General features: G+C 47.3%; 1 protein-coding gene across 2 annotated transcripts in view; it reads right to left on the bottom strand.

Moving 5' to 3' along the window:
* The window catches only part of ESR1 (estrogen receptor 1), a 2,052,928-nt gene that overhangs the window by 41,144 nt on the left and 1,995,704 nt on the right, over positions 1 to 16,080 (bottom strand). For both annotated transcript variants that reach the window (XM_069606778.1, XM_069606777.1), the window contains exon 7: positions 6,284 to 6,467. In XM_069606778.1, coding sequence (XP_069462879.1) covers positions 6,284 to 6,467 — 184 coding nt within the window. The remainder of the gene's footprint in view (positions 1 to 6,283; positions 6,468 to 16,080) is intronic.

The raw sequence follows: 16,080 nt of genomic DNA, 5'->3' as shown, positions 1-16,080 counted from the left end.
GCATGAGTACGTCAGTTCCTGTTTGTAGTTAATAAAGTATTGTAGCAAGATATCCCTCTCCAGCTCCGCGTCCTTATTTGGGCTAAGACTGGCACAAGGTTTTCTCCCTCGCGGCCTGGAGTCCTCCACTCGCGTGTGATCCCACCCTGCGTTCCTCCTTACGACGCCCGGTGATCACACCGGGTCACGTACTCCACGCCTCAGAGAGCTGCTCTCCGCACCCTCATAGCAGGCGATCCCGCTGTGCCACTCCTCCTCGGAAACATGCACTAGTCCCATACACCATCCTCACAGCCCATCACTGGGGCACCCAGAGTGCAGACATGCACCCCCGCCACCCACCTTAGCAGCACCTGTGACGACCGGCACGGAGTCAGCCCATATCCGTGGTGCAGGAGCACACATGTGATTCTGGCGGGCGGGGCTTTCTTTGCCCACCGACTCCCTCGACGGAGAACTCCTCTTTGACAAGCAGAACCCAGCACACATGGCCAGGGGCCGGCGGTGTCATCACAGACCACTGGACTGCCGTATGCCATTGGAGGCTAGTGTGACCCCAATCACAATACACTCGCCTGCAAGGCTTCCAGGCCACAAAGGGGGCAGTTCTGCAAACACAGCCCCTCCTCAGACCGCTCATACTACACCATGCGTGCCCACAGAGACTCCAAGCCTGCAAAACACACCTGTCCTTCACCATTTCAGCCCAGTGAGGCTCATTCTATTGGACAACCACATGCAGGGCCTCTGGACCTTAACAAAAGGAGCCCTCCAAACTACAGACTGAGGAGACACGCCCAAGCTACACCGTGGACAAGGTGACTGGCCCTTTCACCCCCCCATCCTGCAGCGTAGTTGACAACCACCGACATGGGCGAACAAGCCTCACCACCCCGCGTCCGCAGCATGAAATCCGTATAGCTGCGCATTCCTCTCCCCTTCTCCATGACCCAACAAGCCAACAAAGGTCCACGGTGGACCGAATGGATGGAGGACTTCTATCACTTCGTCAGGGGTTCTGGAGAAGGCGACTCCCCTCATCTCCATGACCCAACAAGCCAACAAAGGTCCACGGTGGACCGAATGGATGGAGGACTTCTATCACTTCGTCAGGGGTTCTGGAGAAGGCGACTCCCCTCATCTACGAGAGGTATTCCTCAATCTGGTGGGGGGAGGTGAAAACGATTGTCAAAACCATCCCAATGGCCGACCAGCCTGACTTTGCCGCCCTGATCACCACTCTGGACAGGCTACTCATCATTGAACCTAACAGAGACTGTGAACGATACTTATTCAACCAATGCACGTAGAAACCACAGGAGACAGTAGACAAGTATATAACATGCCTAAGAGTTAAAGGGGCCCACTGTCAGTTTGATACCTTCTCCCTGGACAAGGCCATTCACCTACGCATCATTGAAGGCTGCCTGTCGCCTTCACTTAAGAAACAACTACTGAAGAAGCCCCTCATGATCCCAGAAGCAAATGAGCTCGCAAAATTTTTCGAGAGGGTGTATGCCCAGTCTGCCTCGATGTCAGGCACGCCAACACCGAAGCACGACAATACCGAACTGATTGTCGCTGTTCAGCAGGCAGCCCCACGGCTGGGTGAGAGAGGTGTCAACATACACATGCCGCCCGGCCAACCAGGGCCCAGACAACATAGGCAGTGCTACAGATGTGGCATGGCGTTTCCACACTCAGGCTCCTGTCCGGCCCTTTGGCAGAGATGTGCCAACTGCGGGAGAGCCACTTCCAATCGTTCTGCCAAGAAGGAAGCCATTCCCAACGTCGAGACAACGTATGCCCACAAGGTTGCCGTACCGAGATCAGCAGCCCCAAAACCTGCAGCAGAGGTTCTATCAGCCCAACCAACAGCGGTATGTCCAAGCAGTAGATGAATACCAGGATCAAGACCACCCGCAAAGCTATGGATACCACGAACAGCCACAGCTACTGCTGAACGAATATGATGATTCCCCAGAGGGATAACCGTAGGAGGATGGCCAGTACTCTCCCATGCACAACCCAAATGCCCCATACAACCAATCGACGCAGGATGAATACGTCAATCTCATCCAAGACACTGAGGAGGCCAGATAGGCCCCCCCGAATTCCAGTCAAGATGGGCAACTGCCTTTTTCACTTTCTGATAGACTCTGGCGCCATGGTGAACATCATGGGGGAGCAACAGTACCTATGAATCCCAGACAAACCCACACTGGAGTTAACTAAATCCAGAATCTTCCAGTGGGGAGCAGCCAGACTGCTACATGCTATCAGCCATTTCAAACGCTGTCTCCTCCTGAGAGGCCGTCAAACCGACACAACCATTCACGTCATCCGATGCCTAACCAGAGGTCGATGCCTCCTCGGTTACTATACTGCCTCATGCCTCGGGCTCATCGACATCCATGTCGGGGCTGATGATGTCATCACATCAGCGACAGTCAACCAGAAGATGGAAGACATGGTGAGGTCTGTCGCCACTGACGGCCATCGAGGACTTATCACTAAATCCGACATCATGGAGAAATTCCCACTGATGTGCACAGGTCTATGAAGACAAAGGGGTCCGCCGATCAATTTGCACCACGACCCGTCCGTGAGACCCGTCCCAAAACACCCCAGGCGGGTTGGGTTCCATCTCCAAGAAGCGGTTTCTAGGGAGCTTGATCAACTGCTCTCAGACGGCATCATTGAGCCTGCCACCAGACCCACTTCGTGGGTGTCACCGCTGGTAATCATGCCAAAAGATGGTGGGAGGCTAAGCCTCTGCGTCGACATGAGGGTGGCCAACACCGCCATCCAGAGAGAGAGTCACCCGGGCCCATGCATAGAGGACATGATTGTGCAATTCAACAACGCCTGCATGTTCTCTAAGCTTGACCTGATGCAGGGATACCATCAGCTTGAGCTGCACCCCGAATCGAGAGTCATAACATTTGCCACTCATGAGGGACTATTCTGCTATCGGCGGTTGAACTTTGGGATCTCCTCGGCGGCTGAGATCTTTCATGAGGCTGTACATCAGATCATAAGGCCGATCTCTGGTGCGCTGAACTACAGCAATGACATTCTCATTTTTGGCGCCTCCAAGGAGGAACAGGACGCTGGACTCCTTGCCACTTGTACAGCGATCCAGGCCGCTGAGCTCACATTCAACATCGACAAATGCAGATTTATCAAAACAAAGCTAAAATTCTTTGGACACATATTCTCCAGTGATGGCATGATGCTCGACCCAGAAAAGGTTGACACTATTACGAAACTGAAAGAACCACAGCAAGTGGCCGATGTCCGCTCCTTCCTAGGAATGGCAGGGTACTGCGCAAGATACATCCCCCACTACGCCTCGATCACCCAACCACTCAGGAGGCTGCTAAAAAAGGAGGCTACGTTTGAGTGGACCCCCGAATGTCAACGGAATGTCAACAAGCGTTCGCCATCAAGAAGGCCCTGGCGGAAGCTTATCACCTAGCATATTTCAACCCAGCCTGGCACACAGAGATAACCGTTGATGCCAGACCAGTTGGCCTGAGACCCATCCTGGCCCAGACGAGTGGGGCCGACATCAACCCTAGACACATTGTGGCATATGCCAGCAGGGCCCTGTCCACACACACCGGAGTCCGCTTACTCCCAGGCCGAGAAGGAGAACCTGGCCGCTGTGTGGGCCTGCAAGCATTTCCACAGTTTCATCATCGGCAAAAAGTTCACCTTGATCACTGATCATCAGGCGCTCCTGCCTCTGTTTGGCAACCCACGCACCAAGATGCCACTGAAGATCGAGCGGTGGGGCATCAGGTTGCAGGAGTATGACTACGACATTGTACACAGGCCTGGGGGCGACCTGAACCCAGTGGACTACCTCTCCTGCCTTCCTGCAGGACCACTAGCTGCCCGAGTTGGGGACTAGGCATACATCAACTATGTAGCCGTCAAGGCGCTCCCATCTCCTCTATCGCTGGACTCGGTCGCAGCTGCATTGGCAGCGGACCCAACGACCTCACGGCCCATCAGCCTGACGATCAACGGCAGATGGAAGGATTACAGACGAGCCACTTTGGCCCACCCGGGGGTGTGCAAAGAAGAAATAGAGAGACTGGCGCGGGTACAGTCTGAACTAGCAGTAAAGGACCACAACATACTCCTGAGGGGCTGCCGCATCGTCATAGCCGCAGCTCTCAGGTCCGACGTTGTATGGACAGCACATGAGGGTCACAAGGAGCCGTGAACACCAAACAGCAACTACGCTGCCATGTCTGGTTCCCCTTTTTGGATGCCCTAGTCGACGAGTGGATCAAGAACTGCCTAGACTGCCAATGCACGGCACCAGCGGAACCCCTGGTGCCCTTACAACCCATGCAGATCCCAGAGCGACCATGGGAGAGAGTTGCAGTCAACTTCTATGGTCCCTTGGAATCAGGAGAATACCTCCTCCTCCTCCTCATTGATGAGTACTCTCGATTTTCCATCGACAAAAGGGTTACCACCACAGCGTTCCCACAAATAGTGGCGCATCCCACGAGTGATCAAGTCGGACAATGGTCCGCCGTTCAACGGACATGAATTTGGGGAACTGGCAAAGCATTTAGGTTTCAAACACCTCAAAATAACCCCTAGGTGGTTGATAAAGAAGATGCTCCAGAGGGCCCACATAGAAGCCACCAACCCTCAGTAGGCTCTGTGGCGGCTCTCCGGGATTATCGCAACACTCCACACGAGGCCACCAATAAGACCCCGACGGAATTGATGGTTCAATACGATGTACACACATGCATTGTGAGAGACTCCTCTGCCCCAGGTGAAGCAGACAAGGAGGTGATCCACAGGGACACAGTGGTAAAAGAGAAAACAAAGAGAGACTCTGATGCATGACATCGAGTGGTGCCGAGGGACTTTGAAGTTGGGGACGAGGTCATCATTCCACAGACAATGGCCACGAAGACGGATAGTCGTTTTGCCCCGAGCCCCATGAGTGTGACTGCCGTAAAAAGGACAATGGTGACAGCCCAGAATGATGACAAAGAGATCACAAGAAATAGCTTGCTGTTCAAGCACTTTGTCAAGAGAGAAGACTGTGAGCCTCCACCGCCGGTGCCTGATGCAGTGTAGAGGGTGCCACGAGATGACCTGTGGATCCCGCCACAGGCGCGCTGGGCCAAGGAAGACCCATGCCCAACCCGTCAGACATGTAGGGTGGAGAAGAGCGAGAAGCCAGACCCCAGCGAGCAACGCGGAGGCCGTTGCGCTGGGTCGAAGAATGTTGACCCGGATGCATGAACATTTGTCCGGGGGTGGTATTACTGCTCTGTGCCCTTAAGGCACAGGCCCCTCCATGGTAGGCGCGTTGTGTGTGACGTATGGTTGGAGGGAGGAGGTTTAGCATGAGTACGTCAGTTCCTGTTTGTAGTTAATAATTTATGGTAGCAAGATATCCCTCTCCGGCTCCGCGTCCTTATTGAATGAAAGCCAGCCCAGTCTGGGCTACATATGGAAAAGACTAAACTAATTTTGTAGGCCTTTAATTTCATCTTTAATGTTTTTTTTTAGGTAATATCTTTCAATATTAACAACAACCACAGAAAAACCATTCCACACAACTAATAAATCCATGGGCATGTGTTTACTCATAATGGCAGGAAATACGTTTCAGCAGCTACGTTGTCAGATATAGAAACAAATGCGCCTCATTACGAGTCCGGCGGTAGCCATGCCGGAAAAACCGGCAGGCTGCCGCCGGACCCGTAATACCATTCCGCCTCCGTGATTACCAGAATCACTGGGGCATTACAACCCCAGTGACCCAGTAATTCTGGAGGCAGAAGTCTGTAAATCCCCATTCCCATGGAGTCCACTAGGACTCCATGGGGATGGGGACCATGGAAACACTGGTTCCGTCTATGACAGAGCCGGTGTTTCCAAGTCCGCCTGCAGGCGGGTGGTGTTACTCCCGTCAGGTCATACCTGGCGGGAGTGACACCTCCCACCTGCAGGACTCGAATCAGCTGGTCCGGAAACAACGGTGGCATCGGATTTACTGCCATCGTTGTTTCCGGACCGGCTGACTTGTAATAAGGTCTTGATTTTGAACTTGAACTGCCCCGCCAAAACAAATTATATGGTCCTCTGAAAATTACTTCAGTCCAAAACAAGGCAAGCACGAGTATTAATCTGTATGAAGAATGCACATTGACATGCAGGCGAACTGGTGATAGAGTCAGATAAAACATTCAAAAAGAGACCAATGGTTATGTTCTGTCTACCACTTTACACTCACCTCATATGCCTGATGTGGGAAAGGATAAGAAGCAGCTGGGCCAGTCTCCGCTGTTGCTGCTGCAGAGAATGACCTGATTTGGCCATCAAATGAACCAATGTGTCTATGATTTTGTCTAGAATAAGGTGGATTTGCTCAGTCTCTTCTGGGGATTCCAGGGTACTAGACAGAAAGGTATATACACCTGCGATAAAACAGTGGGGAAAAAAATAGAATGAGACCATGAGTGACCGATCCAGAAGAGGTGAAATGGAAGCACAATACAGCACCGCCCGTCTCCTTTCCCACACTCCCAGACTCACATGTGTTTCTCCTACCACTCAAGCGCCCATTGACCAACTGGACAAAAATACATTTGTTTATCACATGGCCCATCATGCTCAGTACTTGGGCGCACACCTCCTTGTAGAACGTGTACAAAAATATTCTCCATCTAGATATGTTCCCTGTCGACTTAAAAATGTGTAGCAGCCCAGTTTAAATAGGCTAGATGTGGCGGCCAAGGATTCTTTGTATTGACACATGTAGTCTGCCTCTCTCAATCAGACCTTTTGAGAGCTAACACTAATTCTGCAAATAGATGAACACTGTGCTATTTCACAACTGATCAGCCTCAAATAAACTTCTATTTCAATTTCCGCCGTCGCTTGTTAGTAGCAGTGGCATCAACGCTGCAACGTCACTTGTGGAGTACGTTATTTTTTCAACATAACCTAACATTACATAACTGTTTCCCGTTGATACATAGAAATAAAGATAGTTAATATGATCAGATGTCCAAAAGTTGATGGGAGGGAATGTTTGAGATAAGGGTTCTTATCTACTATGAATTCCTCTGAGTAGCCATCCATTACATCATTTGTATCTTTTGCTTTCACAGAAGAGTATCAAACGCGTGCACATCAGTCTTGACCCCCCATGAGAGGTGACCCGCGCAGCGCGGACCCAGGCATCACATTTGGTTGTCTTGTAATTGCTGTAGAACCTATCATAATGTTGAGAGTAGAGAGGAAAGTGGTGCTGACCTATTTTGTAAGTTATCTAAGAGCAAGGTCCTTGGTCCAAATGGGTGCATTATTTCAGGACTGCCAGAATCCAGAGATCAGTGGAGCAAGGTATAGACAATTGAAATCTTTTCTACATGTTCACCAAACACTGAATTGAGGCAATGCCAATATCGAGTCTTTAACATATATTTCCCTTAAGAATGTAAGCAACACTGATCTGTAAGTAAGCGCATGCATTGGCCTGTTTATGCTAATGTCTGTTCTTTACACTGGGATGTTAAAAGGCAATGAAGTGTCTATTGCTCCATTTAAGGTCTTAGCGATCAATTAGTAACGTGGTTTTCTGTTTTGTTTTGAAAATATTCCACTTGCAAAATAACCTACCATGACTACTCAGGTTGAGGGAACCTAATTGGGTGAAGGCTCTGTGCTGTTTCACCCTAAGCTCTATCCCACCCTCATTTGTACCCCGGGCTTCTCCATGGATGTAAGAAAGAGATTTCCTGTCAAGGAGGATGTGGATTTCGTTTTTGAGTCTAGGAACAAGGCATCAGTCACGAATTCCGAGAAGTTTCCCGTTGATGCTTTTCACCATTCATTTATTCTAGTCTGTGAAGGAGCCGATGGCAAAATGGTTGCTTTATTTGCAATGACACGTGCATGTGATTGCTGTGTTATTTTCATTTCTAAGGTGCTCTTTTAAAATACGCTTATATTGGATTTGTGCACGAGCAACAAAGAGGAATGAGCGCTTACTAACAAAGCCTAGTGCATTGAAGGGGTAAGAATGACACCCAACAAACAAATCACAGATACAGAGTGAACAAACAACAGGATATTTGACAATGGATGTTCCTGCTAAAAATGAAATCCATTTCGAAGGTTAGAAGTAGAGGGCCAAATGCAGAGTGGGGAAAGTCAAGACAACGAGGAAGGGGAAGACGGAGATGTACGGGGAGGCGATCCAGTGAGATATTATATTTGTAATGGCAAAATATTCCTTGTATTAAGCATTGAGGGAGAGGCAGTTGAACTCAAACGTGTATAAATCATAAGACAATCGGACAACAATAGAAAACCGACACAGGGGCATAGGAAGACTCTATATTGACCCATCAGGATATTTTTGGCGGCTATCATGTCCATCTAAAAAGTCTGACACCATGTTCCAACAGGCTAGTTCTTGAACATGAAAGCGCCATTTTCTTGTTTTGTCATTGTGATCTTTATTGAAAATAATGCATATTTGCAAACTTACAATTGGTATGCAACTGCAATATGTAATAATTGAACATTTCCCCTTCTTCCGTAGCTTTATTTGCTCATTATCTATTTTAAAATCATGTGTGTAACATTGTGTTGTAGGGAGGAGGACAGAGCGGACAATAATTGTAATTGTTCATTTATAATGCACTTACTACCAGGAGTGGTTTATAAGCATGGGATCGGGATGGGATCGGGATTCAAACCCGTGTTGTACTGCATTGTCTTGCTTCCCAGACAAACGCATTGCCCCTGAGTTATCCTTCCCCCACACAAGACAACTAAGCGAACTAGTTTGGAGCTATCCTAGTTGTCTCATTATTTCCCAGTGTGCGGTCAGTTTCTCATTTATAGTGGGTTCGGACGAGGATGTGGGTTATGTGGTAGGATAGTGGAGAGGGGGGTCAAGGAGAGAGTTGAAGTCTTTTATGCGATCGGGCCATCTTGGTGCTCTCCCAATAAGAATTGTAAGAAAGGGTTCCATACTTCAAGCAATATGTTTTCTTGGTCACTTAGTCTATATGTCACTTTTTCGTAGTTCGCCACCATTGCCCTATTAGCCATCCAGAATGAGTACGAGGGGCTGTGTTTCTTTTCCCACATACGCAAAGGGCATCGTTTGTTGTGGATTGAAGGAGCTGTTAGGCTGTGGCTGCGACCCCTCTTCACCCCCCTCACCTGCCCTCTGACAGCCGTTGGAGGATTTGAGGTGCCTGCCTGCGAGGAGTGGGCCGTGCAGACTCGAGCGCTGTTGCGCTATTTGGCTCCGCCCCTGCCCGCCCTCTGTGACACATCAGGAAGTGCAATAAGACCTGCCCCCGGACACCCTTGCGGCGCTAAGCCCGGCGCGCAAAGGGCATCGTTTGTTGTGGATTGAAGGAGCTGTTAGGCTGTTTGGCTGCTTGCAGTGGTGGTACAGCTACTGCCTGACTACCAGCTGCGGGAAGCTACTGAGGCGAGAGATAACGAAGACCCCTTCGAGAGAATGAAGTCAATCCTGGTCTCAAAGGGTACACAAGGAACAGGATTAAGAACACGCCTAAAGGTAAGAGAGAGATTCGCTTCACTCCCAGAAGTAAATGGGAGCCCGGAGCAAACCGTGAGAACTACGATGTTAAAACAAAGCCGACTACCATTTTGTACTGATAAAAGGAAAAGCTTATGAGTGGGAGACAATCAATCAAATACGGAAAAATCACTCTCACAGTTGGCGGAAAAAGGTGATAAGCTGTGGTTGGCACCTAATTCTCCAGAACTACCCATGGCATGTACCATCCCCACGGAAAGAGAAATCATAAAAATGCTTTCCCCATCAACATTTCCAGGCCAGATAGAGGCGGTATTTGAGGCGACATGTGAGGGGAAAGTAGCTGGACAAAGCATTCTAGAATCCAATGAAGTAGCTGAAATAACAATTGAGGATATTTGCGAGGAGACAGTAGCTCCACCTGATGAAGTGCCAGCAGGTAAGGACTCTATCTCCCCACATGAAAAGGAGACAACAAAGTCAGACCTATTGTCAACTAATCCATTTGAAGACATGGTAGGTAATCAGAAGACGCTACAAACAGAGGATGAGGTCCTCGGAACAGTTCCTAAAGATGGGATAGGGGCGGACCTCAGTGAATCAATAATTCAAAAAAGACTGGACATGAGTCCAGAAAACCCTACAAGGCCATCAGAGGCACAATCCAGCTCTGGTGTGACTAGTATTGTAAATAGTCAGCAAACAGTAGAAACATCATGGGATCAAGGTGACAAATGGGACGTGTTGGAATTGGGACATATCGAAGACGTTCTACAGGACTCGATCAATTAGAATGAAAATACTGACCTCAGAAGGCCATCAATGATAGTGCAAGACCCTATAGACAACTTTCAACCATATAGGGAAGAGAGGATTAGTCCCACATTGAGGAAATACCCCATAGCAGCTAGCCCCACAAAGGAGAAGGGGAATCGATCTGCAAATCCCCCAAATGAAGTAAATGAAGGAGTTCTTACAGATGACTACGACACAGGATCCATTAATTCCCGCCTGGGAGGGCGGAGGCCATTAGAAAGATTGAATAGCAACAGTGCAGTAGACACTGCACCGGCAAGCTTGAGTAATCTATGCCTGGCAGATAAAATCATGCAAGACATCACTATACTGACGGATAAAATAGGAAGAGAAAAAAGAAGGAGTTTCTGTTTGATCAATGAAAAAATGGCTGCCTTGGATAAAGAACAGTTTGAGAATACCGCCATACCTCCTTTTGGACATCGGGAAAATATGACAGCCCTGAAAGAAACTCATTTGCCACTTTGGGACGGGAGAAATAAAACTTTCCCAGTGGTTAGGGTGGATGAAGGTATCGAAAATGCAGAAGTAAGGAAGAACCACATGGGAAGCAATCTAGCCAGCCGCTTAAACTTGGAAGAGGAAAACAGGCCTACAGGAGACATATGGAATAAACAAATTCTAAGGATAATAACTGAGGCCTGTAAAACTGAAAGAGAAAAAGACTTGAACCATATTGAAAAAGTGGTTATGTCCTCGCTAACTATAACATTGGCCCCTTTTCTTAAGCTCTATGAGGCAATTATAGATTCTGTTCAAGAGGTAACCATCAGTAACACTCAAATAAAAGAGAACCATGTTAATATGACCTCGGTCCTGCAGAGCTTAAATGAAAGAACAAACAAAGAAGCTGAACTAACTAAAATTTGGCAATCTCGCCTTAGTGATCTAGCTAGGCGAGATGCGACTGATAAATCTGTATTAATGGAAGCGGTCCTAGAAGACTGTAAATGGATGAGAAGCACCCACAAACACAACAACCAAAGGAATAAGGAGGATTGTCCTGATACAAAACTTAAAGAAGGCAAGGGACCAATGAAATTGAAAAAGGATGCAACCAACCTCCCGAATCAAAAGGAGCAACATCAAGAGGAGGTGATCTTGATCCCGTCCGGGAGAAAGGAGACTAACAAGCTGACCTCTGCAAATTTAGAACGATCTTCCTTTGCAATATTTGCAGGGGCGACACCGAAGGATCCGACCCATCGAAATGGTAAGGAGACTACAAGTGCATTGAATGAAAAAGGGAAAAAAACCAAAAATGAATCCCTTAAACGTAAAGTAAATGGTTCAAGAGCCTTTTTGAGAAATCTAAGAACTCCACCAAGAAGAGAGAACACACATTGTGCCAAGAAATCTAGAAGAGAGATGAGTATGAGTGGACATATAGAGACTGAGGGACTAAAAGATCAAGAAAAGGTGTTAAGGGAAGAAAGCAGGGAGGATCCAGAACAGCAAGCAAATTTGAGTGATCTTATTGAGTTGATGGAATCCGATAGTGAGAAGGAGACTGGGATAGCATAAGTATCTCGGACTGGCAAACTTTAGACAATTGGGTAACAGTAGACCTAACCCAAAAATCTAAGGAAGATCTGAAGCCAAAGCCCCACAAGAAAAATGCCCAAGAAAACATCAGGGAAAAAGAAAGAAGACCAGGCACAAATGAAATTGAATTGGATTCTGACCAGGAAAAGCCCAAACAGAACAAAGAAAGGAGACAAAGAAGGAAATCTCAGTAAAAACTAGATCAATAATTCCGGGGGGAAATTTGAAGAAAAACAATGAAAAAAGTAAAAAAGAGAAAGAGTCTCAGGAGGAAGAGTCTTTATCAACTAAAAAGAATAAGGAGATATTGAAAACCCTGAGGTTCACAGTGGATAACTCGGAAAACTTAAGGAGGGATAAGAACAACCCCACTAAAGCAGATAATCGGGGAAAGGAATGGGCCTGGATGGCAAATGCTTTGAATTCCAAGAAGAAACAATAGAGTACGGAGAATGAGCAGAACCGGATCCTTTGTGCATCGTGGAACACAAGAGGTTTCAAACATCTGCTCTCTAGCAAATGCGATTTCCTGACCCAATATGATTTTATCTCAATACAAGAATCATGGCTACGTAAACCCCCTATATGCGAGGGCTATGAGGTCTACACAAACCCGGCTATGAAGGGGCCAAAGGGAAGACCGTTTGGAGGCCTCATGATACTTAGGAAACTGGAATGTCCACTAAAAGTAATGGAACATCTGACACCAAACCCCTATGTGCAAATCCTGAAAGTAACATCTGAAGTGGAATGCCCAAAAATCCCGAAACAAATGGTCCTGACAAGGCCTGATAACCTGTTCAGTGGTTATTAACCACTTGAGAGTTCGCAGCCACTGCTTTTATTCACTGTGCCTTTCACAGATGGGAAATATCCATTTGCATATCAGTCATTGCATTTCGGTGCTGGACTGCCCCTGGGCAGGACAAAGACTGATATGCAAATGGATATTTCCCATCTGTGAAAGGCACAGTGAGTAAAAGCAGTGGCTGCGAACTTTCAAGTGGTTAATAACCACTGAACAGGTTATCAGGCCTTGTTCTGTCGAGAGAGGGGCGCCCGCTACCTTTGCAAACTAAATTTCAAGGAACCTGGGATTGGTAACCCTAGGTCTCCTGGGGGCAACGAGACGTGGTCTCCCTCTCACTGTGCTTAGAGAGGCATCAGCTTCACCTCACTGATGATCCCCAACAAGGGTGAAACACGTGTATGGGGTTGCTGGTGGTACTCTCGTTCAGGTTGGAATTGCCATTGCATTTCGGTGCTGGACTGCCCCTGGGCAGGACAAAGACTGATATGAAAATGGATATTTCCCATCTGTGAAAGGCACAGTGAGTAAAAGCAGTGGCTGCGAACTCTCAAGTGGTTAATAACCACTGAACAGGTTATCAGGCCTTGTTCTGTCGAGAGAGGGGCGCCCGCTACCTTTGCAAACTAAATTTCAAGGAACCAGGGATTGGTAACCCTAGGTCTCCTGGGGGCAACCAGACGTGGTCTCCCTCTAACTGTGCTTAGAGAGGCATCAGCTTCACCTCACTGATGATCCCCAACAAGGGTGAAACACGTGTATGGGGTTGCTGGTGGTACTCTCGTTCAGGTTGGAATTGCCATTGCATTTCGGTGCTGGACTGCCCCTGGGCAGGACAAAGACTGATATGCAAATGGATATTTCCCATCTGTGAAAGGCACAGTGAGTAAAAGCAGTGGCTGCGAACTCTCAAGTGGTTAATAACCACTGAACAGGTTATCAGGCCTTGTTCTGTCGAGAGAGGGGCGCCCGCTACCTTTGCAAACTAAATTTCAAGGAACCTGGGATTGGTAACCCTAGGTCTCCTGAGGGCAACCAGACGTGGTCTCCCTCTCACTGTGCTTAGAGAGGCATCAGCTTCACCTCACTGATGATCCCCAACAAGGGTGAAACACGTGTATGGGGTTGCTGGTGGTACTCTCGTTCAGGTTGGAATTGCCATTGCATTTCGGTGCTTGACTGCCGCTGGGCAGGACAAAGACTGATATGCAAATGGATATTTCCCATCTGTGAAAGGCACAGTGAGTAAAAGCAGTGGCTGCGAACTCTCAAGTGGTTAATAACCACTGAACAGGTTATCAGGCCTTGTTCTGTCGAGAGAGGGGCGCCCGCTACCTTTGCAAACCAAATTTCAAGGAACCTGGGATTGGTAACCCTAGGTCTCCTGGGGGCAACCAGACGTGGTCTCCCTCTCACTGTGCTTAGAGAGGCATCAGCTTCACCTCACTGATGATCCCCAACAAGGGTGAAACACGTGTATGGGGTTGCTGGTGGTACTCTCGTTCAGGTTGGAATTGCCATTGCATTTCGGTGCTGGACTGCCCCTGGGCAGGACAAAGACTGATATGCAAATGGATATTTCCCATCTGTGAAAGGCACAGTGAGTAAAAGCAGTGGCTGCGAACTCTCAAGTGGTTAATAATCACTGAACAGGTTATCAGGCCTTGTTCTGTTGAGAGAGGGGCGCCCGCTACCTTTGCAAACTAAATTTCAAGGAACCTGGGATTGGTAACCCTAGGTCTCCTGGGGGCAACCAGACGTGGTCTCCCTCTCACTGTGCTTAGAGAGGCATCAGCTTCACCTCACTGATGATCCTCAACAAGGGTGAAACACGTGTATGGGGTTGCTGGTGGTACTCTCGTTCAGGTTGGAATTGCCATTGCATCTCGGTGCTGGACTGCCCCTGGGCAGGACAAAGACTGATATGCAAATGGATATTTCCCATCTGTGAAAGGCACAGTGAGTAAAAGCAGTGGCTGCGAACTCTCAAGTGGTTAATAACCACTGAACAGGTTATCAGGCCTTGTTCTGTCGAGAGAGGGGCGCCCGCTACCTTTGCAAACTATATTCTTGTAAGGGTTCCAAAGACACACGAGGTGAATTTGATATCTCTGCTGTAAGGGTGTAGCAGTCTCCAGGGTTCGATTGGGCCGTTGTCTTGTATTATGTCTTTTAAATTAACCCTTTCTTTATTATGGTTTAGGCCGGTGTTGAATGTTCGTCGAGAAATGTGTCCACCGCTAGAATCCAGTCTCCTCTCAACACCATTGGTGTGTTTGTTGGGTCTGTTCGTATTCTATTTAAGTAATTTAGAAAATCTGTTTTGTCTGACGCAGGGGCGTATTCCTTTTTATTTATTTTGTATTATATTGTCTTATGGTTCAAAGTAAGAACCTTTCATAATCTAGCAGCAATTAAACATAAATCATCATTACAAACAAGTGATATGATATTTTAAGGTAAAATATGAATCAATTAATGTACTATAAAACAATGCAACAATAATAACCGTCTCAAAAAAATTAAAGTGCAAAAAGGTCCTAATATACATGCAGCAACAAGAACTCAAATGTAAATGTTGGGTCAACAGTCTAACAGTCTAAGGTAAAAAGATCTCAAAAGGATGGATCACCTACAGTCAGAATATTTGCGCAGAAGACAGAGCTACAGCATTAATAATAATAATAATAATAATAATAATTTGGCATTTATATAGCGCTACGAACCCTCAGGTATCTGAGCGCTGCTTATTAGGAAACACCAATTTCAGGCATCTAATGAGAGTCAATTTCAAAGATATTTGTGGCGCCGAAATGAGCAAGCTCCACACATTTTCTGGCATAATAGTTCTAAAGTTCAACAAAAAGCGCCCAAAATATTGCTGTCTCAACCCAATAAGACCCTGGCATACCACTACCAAGTGATCTAGGGTTTCAACCTTATCTGAGACACTACAAAAGCGAATTATTGTAAGGTTTCATGCAATTCTAAGATCTGCCCCAACACCTCATTGTTCTCGCCATATAGAATTCTGGAATTTTTTCAAATAGACTGGGACTGTATTAAGTGCTTTTTCTTCATTACTAATATGAGAGTATAGCCTGTATTGTTTACATTCATTTCTAGTAACAATCTAGTCATCAAGCCAGAGTTTCTTTTTAATGGTTTAGGTAGTGGCATCAATAGAAGCTTCTATAGAGCTCAAGATGCTTAAACAGTGTTTTAACCATACACTTATCATCTCATCATTCATACTTAAATGTAAACGGTTCAACGCCTCAAACAGAGAGCTCAGCTCTGCCATTGAGAACTTTCTAAACAGGGAGAGGGT

The sequence above is a fragment of the Ambystoma mexicanum genome, chromosome 4p (genome assembly GCF_040938575.1).
Source record: "Ambystoma mexicanum isolate Mex_15411 chromosome 4p, UKY_AmexF1_1, whole genome shotgun sequence".
Taxonomy (NCBI): Eukaryota; Metazoa; Chordata; class Amphibia; order Caudata; family Ambystomatidae; genus Ambystoma; species Ambystoma mexicanum.
Note: the sequence above shows the minus strand (reverse complement) of the source record. Positions and strands in the feature narration are given on the sequence as shown.